The sequence below is a fragment of the Eschrichtius robustus genome, chromosome 10 (assembly GCF_028021215.1).
Source record: "Eschrichtius robustus isolate mEscRob2 chromosome 10, mEscRob2.pri, whole genome shotgun sequence".
In the NCBI taxonomy this organism is placed as follows: domain Eukaryota; kingdom Metazoa; phylum Chordata; class Mammalia; order Artiodactyla; family Eschrichtiidae; genus Eschrichtius; species Eschrichtius robustus.
Genome location: NC_090833.1, coordinates 2,885,975 through 2,901,851, shown reverse-complemented (window position 1 = coordinate 2,901,851; position 15,877 = coordinate 2,885,975). Strand labels below are relative to the sequence as shown.

General features: G+C 65.7%; 1 protein-coding gene across 7 annotated transcripts in view; it reads right to left on the bottom strand.

The window, feature by feature from the left end:
* The window catches only part of RXRA (retinoid X receptor alpha), a 100,497-nt gene that overhangs the window by 21,890 nt on the left and 62,730 nt on the right, over positions 1–15,877 (bottom strand). For all 7 annotated transcript variants that reach the window (XM_068553381.1, XM_068553376.1, XM_068553380.1 and 4 more), the window contains exons 2-4: positions 8,211–8,476; positions 2,291–2,441; positions 1,666–1,845 (exon numbers count right to left, since the gene is read on the bottom strand). In XM_068553381.1, the coding sequence (XP_068409482.1) occupies positions 1,666–1,845; positions 2,291–2,441; positions 8,211–8,476 (597 nt within the window). The remainder of the gene's footprint in view (positions 1–1,665; positions 1,846–2,290; positions 2,442–8,210; positions 8,477–15,877) is intronic.

Here is a 15,877-nt window from a genome sequence, read left to right as displayed (position 1 = left end):
TCAGGGCCCCACCCCCGCCTCAGCACACTGGCACCTGGCCCTCTGGCCAGGCTCCACATCTGGATGCCGACTGATCTGCTGCCCACCACACGCTTGCCCCCTGCCCAAGTTTCCATCCTTCAGGAACCACGCTGCACTCACCAGCTCCAGGAAGCCCACCCTGACGACAAAGGGTGGCCAGAGGAACCAGGGCTGGGACACAGGCCTCCCCCAGCCAGGCACCTGCTTCCTCTGCCCTCTTGCTGCCCTAAAGGAATAAGATCTGCACTGGAAGCCAGAGGTACCAGGTTCCAGCCCGACGTGTGATCTTGGACAAGCCCTGGACCCTTTGGGCCTCAGCTTCTCCACCCAGACAAAGAAGGGTGGGCCAAGGTCTCTATGGAACACGTGCCCTGCTCAGGAGGGCCCGGAGCCCAGGCCGGCCCCTCGCTCACGCTGAAGCCCAGGAGGCACCCCGCCCCTCACCAGCGGCTACCACCGAGCCCCCGTCACATCACTGCACTGCACAGGCGGCCTCACGACCTCAAGGAGCAAATCCTGCAGGACCACACGGCCCAGCTGAGGTTTCGGTTTCTCAGCAAGAACAAGTGGGGCTGAAGAGATAAATAAATGAAAGGAGATGAAAAACTGCAGTCCCCACGAGAGGACGGTCCTCGGTGGTGAGACGCCAGCCCGAGACCCCGACAGGAGCCGGTGGGAAGGAGGTGGACAAACACAAGCCACGCGTGGACCATGGGAACAGCCGCAGCGGAGAAGGGACCCCACACAGCACCTCCTAAAGCCACGAGGCCTCAGGCACGGGACACTCAAGCAGGGACGCAGACCAAAACTGAGAGAAGTCACCCAGAATGCGGGAGCCAGCAAACCTGCGCTGGGGAAACCGAGGCCCACGGACGGCAAGGGGCTACGAGGAGCCACCCTGGGCTCGGGCCCAGGTCTGGCTGGACAGCTTGACAATTTCAGCGACCTCAGGGGAGCGGCCTTCCGTGCTACACGCCCCCACCCGCCCCTAATAAATGTTGTCACAACCCAAGGCTGAGAGACCTGCAGCCCGAGTCCCTCTACTGGGAGGACCTAGGGCCGCAAGGCACCCCGGCCAGGTCCGTAGGAGGAAGCACAGCCCAGGACGAGCCGGCGTCCAGCAGGCTTGGGAACGTCCTGATGGTCTCTAGAGCTCCCTGCCCCCACCCCTGAATCAGTGCTGCCCCCGCCCCGGGTCTCCTCGACCGTCCCTGCAAGGCTCCAGGACCCGCGTGCACGCTTTCCCGGGCTCGTTCATTCAGCGCCCGCCATCTCCCACCTCCAGCCTTGGCTCTCGCCGTGCTTCTGCCCCTGCCTCTCCCGGAGCCCAGGCACTCGGCCGGGCCCACTACGACCTTGAAAAGGCTCTGATCAATGTCTGTCCCCAACGGGGCTGGGAGCCGCCAGCAGGAAGGACCGAGAGTGTCTCTTCCGTAATCCCAGAGCCTAGCACACAGCGGGTTCTCAGGAAAGATCCGGTAAGTGAGCTCACGGCCCCCGGGGATGTACTGCCAACAGGGCAGCAGCCGCCTCTGGAGGCAGTGAGCACCCCGTCATCAGAGGTATGCAAAGGAGCTCCGCGAAACTGCCAAGTCCAGAGCCACACCCTGCGCTCCGAGAAGGGAGAGGGCCAGCACCACCTACCTTCGCGCTTCATGCCCATGGCCAGGCACTTCTGGTAGCGGCAGTACTGGCACCGGTTCCGCTGCCGCTTGTCAATCAGGCAGTCCTTGTTGTCCCGGCAGGTGTAGGTCAGGTCCTTGCGCACCGTCCGCTTGAAGAAGCCCTTGCAGCCCTCGCAGCTGTACACCCCGTAGTGCTTGCCTGCAGGCGGGGCGGCCGTGAGCATCCTGCGGCCAACTGGCAGGAGGGGCTCGTCCCACTGGGGTACGGGAGCCGGCCTGCGAGCGCGGCAGGGCTGCGTCCCGGCCCCGCCGAAGACCTGGACCCCGGGGTCCTCGCCGTCTCCGCGTCTGAGCTGGCGGCCCGAGGAGGTCGGCCGTCCTGCCCCCGGGGCTGCCGGGCTCAGGAGTGGGACGCGAGGAGCCCTTCGCCCAGGGCACAGCCCAGAGAGGGGCGCAGCCCTGTTGCCCCCATGCCATCGTCACCACTACAGCTGCCTCGTCTCTGGAAGCCTCAAGGCCACCTTGCCGCTTACCATCTCCCGGACGTGGAAACGCTAGAAGGTCCCGGGTGAGCGGCTCGGAGCTCCGGGCAGCCCCTTGCTGGCCGGGGGCCCTGCCGTCCCACTGCGCCCTGCGTGGCTTACCTGAGGAGCGGTCCCCGCAGATAGCACAGATGTGCTTGGTGAAGGACGCCATGTTCCCTGAGGGGTGGGCCGGGACTTTGAGGACACCGTTGAGGCCCAGCGGGGGCTTGATGTCCTCGCTGCTGCTGACGGGGTTCATGGGCGAGTTGAGCTGGGGGGGGGTGGGGAGCCGGGGTCAGCCCTGGCAGGCTGCTGCTAGGCACCTGCTGCTGGGCCAGGAAGGTGCTGCCACACACCCCCTTCACAGAGAGAGAAACTGAGGCTCAGAGAGGGGCCTTGCCCACCCCAAGCCACGTGGAGCGGCAGGGCCCAGCCCCGCCGAGCGCCGGCGGGATGCCTGGCACCGCTTACTCAGCCAGGCCGGAGGAGGCCTTCCTGCCCTCAGGGCCCGACCCTCCCGCAGGACCCCAGGCTCGAAGGAGGACCCGCAAGGCCCCTGCTCACACCCTCTGCCCCTCGCCCACCTAAAGAAGAACTGCCTGCCACTCCTGGGCGCTCGCCCGACAGGACAGCGAGGGCGCTGGGACCCTCTGGTGAGGCAGGCACTTCGGGGACTCCCGACCCATAGACGGGCACGGAAGCCTGGTCCCAGCAAGGAGGGAGGAGAGCCAGGGGCCACCAGCAGGCCCCACTGCCCCGGCCTCGGCGGGCGGGGTAGGGGTCTTGGATCGTGTGACCCGAGGAGAGAGGGAGGAGACAGCATCCCTTACACATACACCCCCGCCCCCCCCCCGCCCCCGCCATCCCTCCCGCCATCCTGACGCTGCCCCAGGAAGACGCGTGGGAAACTCACCGGTCACCCTGGCAACAGCTGCCGCGGCTGCAGTGACACAGCAGTTTTGGTTCCGCGGCGCCCACCCCAGCCCTCCCATCAGCGCCAAGGGCCCCGAGGTGCTTCCCGCCGCATCCTGCGCACCAGCCGGTCCCCACAGGCGCCAGGACGCCAGCTGGGCGGCCCCCCAGCACCCCGACTTCTGCAAACCCCTGACGAAGGCGGAAGTCGGGTCCTACGATGTCTCTGGAGGGACAGCAGCTGCCACGCTGCCCCCTGGTAGCCCCAGGCTGGGCCCCTCCTGCACAAGGGAACCCCACTCACCCCCTTCCTTCCCCGTGGCGCCCAGCCCCCTACTCCCAGCCCCCTTTCTCGTGGGACGGGAAGAGCTGGGTGCTCAAAGCACAAACCATCCCAAAGGCTGTTTCACACCAGCCCCAGCGCCTGCAGGGACTCTTCCAGCCCTGGACAGGCCTGGATTCTTCTGCTCAGGTGGGCTGTGGTTCTGTCAGGTCACTTATCCCCAAGGGACTCGGTGGGGGGGGGGTGGGGCGGGGGGGGGGCTGCAAGGAGGCCGGGAGGCCAGCCCCGGCCACCTGGGGCTGTCAAGATGCAGGAGGTGGGGCGAGAGGGCGTCCAGAGGACCCCACTGCACCCAAGAACGCGCACCCTACACCTCCGACCGCCCCCGCAGGATCTGCAGGCTTCAGGAGCAGCTCCCAGATGAGCCTCAACTAAGCAGGGGCACCGACTGTTTGCTAAGGGCCACTGTGCACGGGATTTGCCACGTGGAAAGCCCCTAGTGAGCAGGGAGAGCTGCCCTCCCCTTTCCAGAGTGGACACGGAGGCTCAGGGAGGTCAGGGGACCAGCAGAGAGCCCACGGGTGCTAAGTGGCCGAGCAGGTGTGAGCTCAGGCCCCTGGGAGCCACAAGCGCTGAGGGGCTCCCTGCACACTGCAGAAGGGACAACCGGGGCCCCAGGGGACGGGCCGGCCCAGAGCCGCTCGACGATCCCATCCACCAGACCATCCACTGAGCATCCAGCCAGGCGCCCGAGGCCTCGAGGAACACGCCCCGCCCAGCCCGCAGAGCTCGCCCACGGTAGTAGGGGGAACGGCCACAGCTGATCGCGGGATTCTGCCTCCTCTATTCCCTGTGTGACTGCAGGGAAATTACCTAATCGCTCTGGGCCTGACGCTCCTCGCGTAAAAACTGGAGACAACGTGAGTGCCTCCATTCCAGGGCTGCCATTAGGATAACGGAGCGATTCACGGGCAGCGCCAACAGCAGAGCTCATGAAGCCAGCCTGGGGCGCAGCAGCCTCTGCATTAGCACTTGGGCTTCCGGGGGCCGCCGCCAGGCCAGCTGGGCCGCGGACAATGGAAGGCGGCGTCCCAGGCAGAGGGGGCAGAGGGCCCCCCCCCCAACCCCCGGAGCAGACGTCTGGAGGTGGGGAAACCAAAGGACTGTTGGGAAAAGGGCAGGAAATCCGTGCGGCCGCGAGTGGAGGCTCAGCAGCAGGGGCCGAGGGCAGGTCTCGAGGGGCCACTGAGCGCGTGGGGGCACCAGGCGCAGGCTGGAGGCAGGCACGAGGCCTCTCGGGCTGTGGGAGCCCGGCCGCGACTCCACGCAGCTCTGGATCCGCTAGGCGGCACCGAGGAGAGGAACTCGGGCGTTTCCTCTTTCTGTGGTTGCCCAAACCATGCCGGGTGGGTAGGGGCCACCTGTCCTCTGTCCCAGGCCCCCACGTGCAGGCCCTCGGGACTGGCGCCTGCCCTAAGGAAACAGGTAGGCCGCAGCACCAGGGAAGCAGCTGCAGGCAGGATGGATGGAGCCGTCAGTCACGGTCAGTGTCATGGCCAAGCTGGCTCCCAGGCCACACGCTGAGGGCATCCCTGCCCTCCCGGGCTCAGGCTTCCTTCCCGTGGGCACAGCAGTCAGCCCAGAGGCTCTGGGGAGCCCTAGGAGACCCTGCACGTGTGTGAAGATGTAGGCTGGTTGTAGCCCCATCCTCACCCCAGGCCTGGGGCCACCACTTCCCTTCTCTGCCTCAACTGGTGGGTCCTGGCACGGCCGCCATGGCAAGGCTGAGGGGGGACAGGGGTCGCTCTTCTCCCTCCCTAGCCCCAGGCTGGCGGGGCCTTGGACTGCTTCACAGCTCCCAGGACAGAGCGCGGAGCGCCTTGTTCTGCCAGGCACACACACCCACCCACCCACCGTGGGCTCAAAGGCCCCCCACCTATGGGGGATGGCTCCCCTCCTGCACTCCGTCCCGTGTCCTAGGAGACCCGGGGCACCAACAGCCCCCCTTCTGGAGGCCGAAGGCTCCGTGGCGTGCCCAGGATGGGGGCCCCGTCCCATTTCCCCTTTCATATCCTTGGCACGTATTTCAGTTCCCGCGGAGCCTACGGGACTTACTGAAATAACCGCCCGGCTCCATCAGGGCCCCCCAGGTCTCCTCCCCGCCCCTCGCTGCCCCTCTCTTCCACGCCTACCGTGCCCTTCCTTCCCAGCCCACGCTGGTAAGGCCCATCACCCACGGTCAGAACAGGGTGGCAGGCCCTTGGCCCCGCTTACCTCCGTCTGCCCATCACAAGGCAGGGGGCAAACCCTATGCAGCACACGTGGCCTGCCGGACGCCCCATCACAGAGGCCACCCAGCCGTGGTGCCCACAGCGAGGACAGGCAGGGACCATGCAGGTCCTGCTCCAGGAAGGCTCGCCAGCTGGTGAGGCCCGGAGACTGAGGTGCCCATACGTGCCAGGCCCTGCGGGCGGGCTCCGGGATGTGGTGGGGAATGCGCCCTGGGCCCTGGGCCGATGGAGCCCCCGAACCAGGGGAGAGAGGCGGGGCAGCTCGGCAACAGTAGCTGAGGTCCGGCCTGGTCCTGCCCAGACCCACCCCCCCCACCCCACCCCACCCCACCCCACCCCACCCCACCCCACGTTTCCATTTCCCTGCAGGGCGGGGTCGAGGAGGAGGCCCTCCCTGACAACAGCAGAAGTCAGAAAGCCTCACTGGTTCCGGGCCTATGACTTCGCGGTTGTGGTTTTGAGGCAGGGGATGGGGGCATGTCCCCCTCGAACTCCACCCACACTTCCATGAATCTGGGGAACCCCAAGTTTCCAAGGCAAACTGCTGAAGCCCAGAAGCTGAACTCAGAGCCCGGGGCAGGGGTGGAGGCAGGGGTCGGGGGGACTGAGGCCTCCCCAGGAACGGTGGCCAGAGGCCGAGCACGGGGCTCAGACCACGGCTAAACGAACTGCGGCCTGACCGACCTACGGAGGAACAGGCGGACAGCTGACCAGAAGGGCAGCCGTGAACGTCTGGGACACACGGGGTCTGCTCCCCACCCTCACCCCCTCCTAAGCCCCACTCCTGCCCTCATCCCCTCACCAGCCTCAAGGGACCTGCGCTCCCTCGTTCACAAGCAACCTGCATTCAGCAAGCACCCACCGTGTGCCAGGAACCTGGCTGTGTGCAGAGAACAACAGAGAACAGGATGGACGTGGCCCCAAACCGCCACTCCCCAGCACCGCCCACCCTTGCCCCCGGACAGGCTACCAGTGCCAAGGGGCACCAGGCTCCCCCAAGGTTGGGGGCACATCACTGCCACCCTCGGGCCCTGCCCCTGCACAGCCCTCGCTCCGGGCTCCACACCCAGGCTCCTGCCGTACGCGTGCCCGCGGGGCGTGCAGGGCAGGCACCGGGCCCGGGGGCCAGCAAGGAGCCTCACGGGGCCCTGGGAGCCGGCAGGTGCCGCCTCTGTCCTGGTTCCCAGCGGACAGGGCGCAGGCCCAGCCCTCGTGTGCCCTCCCGCTGAGCAGCGTCGTCAGGGTGTGGCGGCTGCGTGCTCACAAGAGCGCGGCCAGGCCCAGGTAGGCAGCCAAGACCCCCGCGCCAACACCTCCGGCCTTCTGCCTGCTTCTGGAAGGCCAGGTGACATGAGGCGCCACCCGAGGCCCGAGCTCCTCTGCACCCGTCCTCCAGGCACAAAGGGGCTGATGAGGTGGCCCTGGAAGAGCCAGCAAGATGCTCCACCAAGACCAGCTCTGGAGAGGCCCAGCCGACGGGGCGGGGGAGGGCTGTCCTGCAGGCGGCGTGGCTCCATGGGCAGCAGGGAGCCCACAGGACACGCTGACACAACTAGCTGTGCGGCTCTGGGCCGTGGAGCCTGCGCCCGAGTCCCTCTCTGGCCGCTGTCCTGCGACCCCGGGGAAACAGCTCCCAGAGCTTCCCTCACGCGGCCCTGCTCTACGGGGGCCTCCCTCTACGGGGATGACAGCTGGACCCGGACTTGAACGACGCTCAGAGCAAAGGGGGCCCCACCAATGTCCGAAAGGGCAGTTTGAGCCCCAGAAAGAGGGAGGACCCCTGGGATTCAGCAGGTCTCCCAGGCATCCAGCGAGAAATCCACCAGGAAACCACCAGAGCCAGGAGAGGAGAGGAGAGGAGAAGCAGGGGTCCTGGGCACTCAGGACAGCTCTGCAGGGGTTCAGACAAGAAGCGCCCAGGGGAGGGCGGGCCAGGCCTCGGGGGTCCCCACGGCAAGAAGTGGCCGAGTCAGGCCCGCCAGGTGCCAGCAGCTTCCTGATCTGGACACAACCCCGAAAGCCAGGCTGTTCAGAGGAGCAACTGGGCAGACACGACCACAGAGACCACCAAGCCCGGCAGATGAGCTGAAGCCACGGTGGGACTCAGGCCTGGCACCCCCGAGGAGGCAGCGTCTGTCCGAGCCTGGGGATCCGGGCAGGGAGCACTGAGACACCCCGTGTGGGGAAGGGTCCGGGCCTGGGCACAAGAAGGGCAGACCAGGGGACGAAGGGGCTCCAGGGAGGCGGCTCCAGCCTGAGGACCTAGGAGTCCCCAACCTACAGAGCTCCGAGTCCGAGGGGCAGGTCCCTCCCGCACTGGAGGGGGCCTCGCTGGGACAGAGGGCCGGCGAGGAAGCTTGGTTGCTGACCCCCGAGGGCCACGGGCGCAGGAGTCGGCCAGACCTGAGCTCAAACCCAGGCGAAGGCCGCCTCTCTGACACTGTTTCCAGAGATGAAAGGTAGAAGTGACAGCCCCTGCCTCCCAGGGTCCACAGGACTATGCAGGTAAAGCCAGGCCCCGCCCCTCTGGTCCAGGCCCCGCCCCCGCACTTACCTGGGGGCTGCCGGTGCCGAAGCCCAGGGTGGGTGTGGTGGGCACGGACATGGAGTGGGGGCCCATGGGGGAGCTGATGACCGAGAAGGGCGGGCCCATGCCGTTGATGGGGGAGCTCAGGGTGCTGATGGGCGAGTGCAGCTGTCCCGGGGAGCTGAGCGAGGAGCCGATGCCGGGCCCCAGGGAGGGGTGCAGCGAGGGGGCGGCCATGGAGCCGCGCCCCGTGGGGGAGTTGAGGGAAGAGGAGTTCACCTGGGTGGAGAAGTCTGTAAGACAAGAAGCCACAGGAGGCCAGTCAGGAATCCACACCGACCGGCCTGCTACCCCTCAGGCCACAGCGGCCACACCAGGCCGTGGAATGGCAAGGGACCCCCACTGCAATCCTACGGCTCCCCAGCAACACGAGGCCAGGCCAGGCATGCCCAGAGCTCCCCTCCAAGGCACCAGCCCCACCTGGCCCAACTTTAAGGTTCAGGCCGGGCCCAAGGCAGATGCAGGAAAAGCAGGCTGACAGCTGCTCTCAGCTGCTTATCTGGGCAGGGAGGCCAGATGGCTGCCCCTGGAACCCTCAGCACCCCAGGCCTGTCCACCTGGAATGCCTGGCGGCCAGGAGTTGCCAGCCCCTCTGCCCATCTACTCAGGGGGTCAAGGTGAAAGTCTGGGGATAATAAAAATAAAACGAAGGCTGACATTTTCGGAACACCCACTACGTAGCAGAAACAATGCACGTCCTCAGCGTAGGTGAACGCACGGAGTCAGGAGGTACACGGCGGTCCTATTATCCCATTTTACAGATGGGGAATTGAGGCCCTGTGTTCGTTCTTACAGCTGCCCACGGCAGGGCGGGCCCAGCACACAGCCTGGGCCTGCTCAGGTACCCCAGCAGCAGTGGCCAAGACAACAGGCCCCCAGGCCCCTCTACCGCATGGGGCCCCAAAGAGTACAGCTTCCTGTGTGCCCAGGCCTGGTGGCGTGCGGCCCGGGGCAGGGGAGCTTCCAGGCGGGCCTGGTGGAGGGGGCCCAGGTGTGCACCAAGCCTGCAGACGGGCAACCCACAGAGGCTTCGGCGGTGAGAGGCCGGGACCTCCCACACACCAGCCTTTCATGCCAGGGATTTCAAAGCCCCACCAGGCACTAATTGGGTCTCCCCTCCCTACCCTGAGGGCTCAACAAGAAGCTTCCCCAGGAAGGAGGCTCTCAGGGGGTGAATCCACTGCCCTAGGGCCTGAGCAGACCATGGGGAACTCAGCGAGGCCCAAACAAGGCAGCATGAGTCAGAGCTGCAGGCCACAGCTAGTCCAGTCCGGCCTCTGGCAGGGTGTCCTGAGCAAGCCATGCCCACTCGGTGGGCCTCAGCCTTCCCATCTGCAAAATGGTCTCTCGGGCCCTTCCCACCAGGCCTGCAGTGATCACACATGCTTCTGGGAGGTCGAGCGGGCCACGGGTGTGATCGGGCGGCCTCCGTCCACGTACCCCCAGGTCGGGGGACATGCCCTGCTCGCACCACCCAATAGCCGCAGGAGGACTTCGCTTGCCTGAACCTCGGAGCGGCCGTGCCCTGAGCGTTCCCTGAGCGCCAGGCTTGGAGCAGGAAGAAGCCTTGTTTGTGCATCGCCCCCGAGTCCTCTCACCCACTTTGGTCACCGGTGCAAACTGAGTCTCGGGGACAGGCTGCAGGACACCACTACCAACAGTCAGGGCCGGGTAGACCCGACTCCGGCCAGAGCCGAGCTTCCTCCAGGGCCTTGTGAACTTGTCCATGGAGGTGCTGGGCGGTGGCCAGCCCGTGGGGTGGGGTGGTTCCCGCAGGAACATGGGAGGCTCTGCCAACCCTGGGGACCCCCTTCTCTGGGAGCACTTACCCATTTCCATCCTGTAGCCCCCAGCCTGCTGGGCACCTCCTCCCTTGCTTGCCCTCTGAGGGAGGAGGGGTACAGGAAGGGGGCCTGGAATTCCCAGTCAGGGAGTGGGGGCCTGCCTGCCACTGCACCAGCAAAAGGGCCTCATCTGATCCGTCTGAAACCGTCACCATTCACAGAACTGGGAATAAACCATTTCACTGAACTTGAAAATAAGAGCCTAAAATTCCAGAACCAGATGGCGGCACCTATTGGCAGAGATGGGTACTGCAAACCAGCCCTATGAGTCATTAAGCTCCCTGCACCCCCAAGGTCTGGCTGCACATCCTTGACCTCACTGAATGCTTGCGACCCTGTCCACCCACCTGTGACAGACAAGGAAACGGGCACAGGGAAGGTGCAAAAGTTACCCAGGCACACGCCCCAAAACCTGCAGCTGCCCCTAGGCCGAGCAGCCACTGTTCTTTCTACCAGGCTCCTGGGACAGCTGGAATGCCCATTTCACCTGGCCCTCGACCACCCCTGCATGAGGAACCCTGAGTCAGCTGGTCCCTGTCCAAGCCCACTCTGCAGGATGCAGGCTAGCGCCGGCCCCTCCCCTTTCCGCAGTCCCGAGAAGCACGCCTCCGACTTCAGGCGGGGAGGGCAAGGAAAGCAGGATGGACATTACAACATCCCTTTTGCAGACACCTCCACCAGAGAGCACAGGGGGCAACTGCTGGGGCTCGCGATCGGACAGGGGTCCCAACCCCAGCAGTGTGTCCAGAAGCCTGAGGGCCTGGCCACCCTAGGGGAGCAGCCCACTTTTCTCCCCAGCCTCTGGGAACGAGATGGGGGTCTGGGGCCAAGAGGGAGATAGCACTCCGGGATTCTCACAGCTTCCTCACCTCCACCTGCTGCCCTGAAATCTTGGGGGGACTGGGGGGCTCTGAATTGGAGGAGAGGACGGGGTGGGGGACTCCTCGGGGGCTGTTCTCCTTAAGGGGCAGAGCGCAGCCGGGAGCGCCAGGGGGCCCAGAGCCCGTCGGGGCCTCTGCTGCGGGCCGGCCACACCCGTGGGGTGGGGGGAGCCGGGCTTTCCGTTCACACAGCTGCAGAAGAGGCTCCCCAGGTCCACGCTGGGCCTACGGGGCCTGAGCTGCTTGCTTATTTGTTTGTTTGCTGCTCCCTGGCAGGAAGGGGTGGGAGAGGCAAGAGAAAGCTTTGGCCGGAAGGAAGGAGGGAGGGAAGTGGCTCCTTAGACTGATAGCTACCAGGCTGCACCCCAAAGCTTCTGCAGCCCCTCAAGTCTGGGAACCGTGAGGAGGGCAACAATGAGATGCAGGGAAACTGGGCAAGACAGGAGGAGCCGGGTCCAAGGGGGTGGGGGGCCTCCGGGAAAAAGGGGGAGGCCAGGGGAAGGGGCACCAGCCTCCAGCCTCTCTGCGTGTGGCCCGTCTCCCAAATGCAAAGGTCGCGGCCTGGTTGCATTGGGGCCTGGTTGCATTGGGGCTTGGTTGCATTGCAAGGGGCCCAGCCCCCATCCTCTGCACCCCAGGGTGACGTGTACAGCAACTGCTCCAAACCGGGGACAATGAGCCCCTGGGAGGGGCCACCCGGCCAAGACCCACCTCAGCGACCCCCGCTGCCCCCAGGCCCCCACTCTGGGCCCTTCCTGTTGACACAGGACATCCACAGCAGACACTTTCCCGGAGCCTGGGTGACAATGGGCAGGGGGTATTTTCTGGAGTCTTCTGGAGTCTGGCCAGGAAGGGAACGTTAGGAGGAAAAGGGAAAAATGCCTAAACACCACCCCCCACACCCTCCGCTCGCAGAGAGGCCCCGCCCTGCCCTCCACGTGCACGCAGGCTCTGCCTTTTCCGGGCCACTATCTGTCCCCACCCACTGATAAAGAGTAGCTGTGATAAGGCACTATTCTTAAAGTCATACTTTGGACTCGCAGGGGACTTGTCACCAGCGGTCACCACACGCATATCTGATCCTGGGCTGCAGGACACCAGGCTCAGGCCCAGGCCCCACCCTGGGAGCTGCTGACACCCAGCTCTCCCCACCCAAGGAGGCGCACGGGGCCTCGGAGGGAGGGGCAAAACCCAACTGCCGACTCTCTCCCCCGCCAAGAACCCGGGCCTCGCCAGGCCTGAACCCAGCACCTCACACTGCTTACACCCTCCATGCCCCTGGGGACCAGCAGCAATCCATGAGACTCAGGACTCCGGGGAAGGAAGCCAGGGCCCGGGAGCTCACAGGGACCTCCAGACAGAGACAGGCCCCCCGTCCAGGCAGGGGGACATCCCGGCAGCCCCAACACAGGCAAAGGGACTTCAAAGAGCTGCCAGATTCAGTTCAGGAAGGCTTGCGTGGAAGAGGTGATGGACAGATCTCTCCCTTGGCACAAAAAGCGTTTCAGGCCATAAAACTGACTCTAAAATGCAAATACCTGGAGGCCAGATAGGGAAGCCACGGAGCAGAGATGGAATGCCCTGGAATGCTCAGTGCCCAGAGCAGGAGAGCAGTAATCCCCTGGGCCCCCAGAGTATATGGGCGTGAAAAGTTACATTCAGTAAAGTTAAAATAAAGAATGGCGTTTCCCTGGTGGCGCAGTGGTTGAGAATCTGCCTGCCAATGCAGGGGACACGGGTTCGAGCCCTGGTCTGGGAGGATCCCACGTGCCGCGGAGCAACTGGGCCCGTGAGCCACAACTACTGAGCCCGCACGTCTGGAGCCTGTGCTCCGCAACAAAAGAGGCTGCGATAGTGAGAGGCCCGTGCACCGCGATGAAGAGTGGCCCCCGCTTGCCACAACTAGAGAAAGCCCTCGCACAGAAACGAAGACCCAACACAGCCATAAATAATAAATAAATAAATAAATAAAATTTAAAAAAATAATAATGTTCTCATGGTAACTGACAAGGGCACAGGCTGCTCCTCGAGGTAGTGAGCTCCCCGTCGTAGCTGTATGCAAGCAGAAACTGCAGCCACCACTCAGGAGTGGCCAACCAGGTGGACCCTGAGGTCCCTCTGAGAGAGGGAAGGGACATTCCCCGCCCCCCCCCCCCCCGCCAACAGTCCTGAACTGCACGGGCTCCCTCCAGAATGCCCACCAGGACGCTCCTGCCCCCCCCCAGCCCCGGAACCCCCAGCAGGAAGCCGGGGAACCCCCACCAACTCCTTTCTGGTCTCTGCCAGGCAGCCTGGGAAGGCGTGGGAGGTGGCAGGAAATACCAACCCCACTGAGGCTGCCCGGCCGGCGTGGGGGTGAGCCCCTGGACCTCCAACCCCTCTTCAGGAGCCAGGGAACCCCCGACTCCCGGAAAGGGGAGCTCAGGGCTCCTCCGCGGCCCTTCTGAACCTACAGGGCCGATCAGGGCAGGGTCCGGGCGGGCCACAGACTGGGGTCGAGGGCCCAGCCAAGCAGGAAGCCCAGCGGAGGGAGGGGAGGGACAGCCAGTCCAACCGAAGGAGCACGGGGAGGAGTCCCATGGGGCTGGAGAGAGCGGGGACTTCAGAGGGGGCCGTGCAGGACAGCACGGAGGTGGGAGAGGGGGCCAGGAGGGGCGAGGGGCACAAAGGGGCGAGGGGAGCCCCGAGGGCGCCAGCACCCGACCCTGAGAACGAGCACAAGCATCTCCCCCCCACCCCCAAACCGAAACCCCACCACGGGGGGGCTGGCGGGCCCTCAGGAGCTTCCTGGGACGCCCACCTCCAGACCCCACCTTCCGGAAGGACTGCTTCCCCTGCCGCCCAGGGGAGGGAGAAGTGGCAGCCCGGTGGGGGCTGTGGTGGGACCGTGGCGCGTCGGGGTTTGGGGGAAGCTCGGGGTGGTTGGTGCAGGGGAGGGGTGGGGCAGGAGGCGTCCACCGGCTCCACGGGGTGAGGGGGCCTTCGGGAACTGGGGCGGCAGGGGGTGGGGGACAGACGTGCCCCCGACATGGGTGTGCCGGCCCTGGTGGGGAAACGCCCACCACTCAGGTTCCCCTTCTGTCAAATGGGTACGCCGACAGCAGAGGCTGCTGTGACAACCCACAGGAGTGGACCCCACGAGCCCGCGAAGGGTAGGGTCCCAGCGCAGGCCGTGTGCCTGCGGAGGGTGGACCTATATCACCTCCAACCCCAGGGGGTGTGGCCAGCTCACTGCCTCTGGCCCAGTGTCAGTTTACAGCTCAGGTGGCCTGGCCTGAAATTTCAGCTCCTCTGGGGTCACCCTGCCCTTTCCCCAACGAATGCCCCCAGCCCCAAATCTCAGCCCCCGCTGAGGAGGACACAGGTCAGCTCAGCCCTTACGCGTGATCAGGAGAAACTCCCACCTGCCTCCGGCCCTCCCCCAAGAGCCTGGGGCCTCAGAACAGGGTCGCATAGGGAGCCCACCGGGCAGGCAGCCTCAGGGGCCCCTACGGAGAGGCCCCCAACTGGCCAGAAGGGACCCAGGCCCAGCAATCCGTCAGCCTGCAGGGAGCAGAACTCAGGTCCCAGCTCCACACCACAGCCCAGGGTGGCCCAGACCTGCCCAGACCCCAGAGGAGAGAGGAGGAGGGGGCAGAGTGAACGAAGACATGCATCCCCTTCACCCCACCCCCCACTGCTCACAGACGCCCACTGGTCACCCGACAGGGGCTCCACCCACCCCCACCCCCCGCCAGGCCGCATGGAGAGCACCAGCTGGCCTCTCCCAAGTACTGCTTCCTGGCACAGCCCTCCGTGACACAGGGGGGGATGCCCGAGGGGAAGGGGTGAGGAGGGGGCAGGCAGAGTGGACGCCGAGGAACAGGCAGGACACTGCTGGGTGAGGGACAGTCACCACGACTCCACCAACCTCAAGGCTGCTCGGGAGCCCAGAGTGACTGGGGGCTGCAGGCCCGGGGGACAGAGGCTCCACCACCATCGTCACCGTCACCATCATCATCACTATCACCATCACCACCTGAGGGATCCCTTGCCCTGCTCCCTGCACAGACAAAAGGCTGAAGCCCTAAGAGGCGGATGGTGGCACTGAATGGCTTTTGCCACAAGTGACAAAGGGACGATGTTTCGGGGTTCTGACGGCTGTCCTGAGCCAGCCAGGCTGGTGAGGGGCAGGAGGAGGAACGGGCAGTGGCGGCAGCGGCCCTCACCCAGCACACTCGTACGGCCTGGGGGCACCGTGACTGGAGCCCAGCCGCTGTCAGGGAAGTGGGGAGCACAGCCGGGAGGAAAGGGGGGGCCAGGAGGGGCTCCCTGTGACCAGCCAGCCAGAGTGCCTGGGCCTGAAAGGTCCAGGAGAGAGCTGACGAGTAATGGCGCCAACGCACTGGGGCGCTAGGGCCAGGGTCTCGGCAGGAAGCTGCCCCCCACGCCCACCCTCCAGAAGCTCACGGTCCAAGAGGTCTGCAGCCACAGCCCTCACACCAGGCCCAGCTCAACAATCAACCAACGTGTCTCCACCACTTTCCCCCGATCCCTGCGGTGGGCGCTGCCACCACCCACGGGGCCAGTGGCACTCGGACAGATGTCCGAGGGGGGCACTACCTGGCGGTACCCTAGGCGCTGAGCTGCACGCGTAACCCGGGGGGAGCACTGCTCCAGCCACCACGGTACAGAGGAGGGATCTGAGTCCCAGAGCCGCGTCCACTACCTAACTCTCCGCAGCTTACAGAAACACGCTCGGGGAGAGGGGAGAGGGGCTCGGGGGGCGCAGGGAACACCCTGGCCGGATCCCCGGGAGGTTGGGGCCGGACTCCTCTGGAACCCTGCTCCTCTGGCCCAGCTCCCTGGCCGCGTCGCGCCCCTCTTCGCCAGGCCACGCCGCGTGCGCCTGGTGCGACAGGAAGAAGCC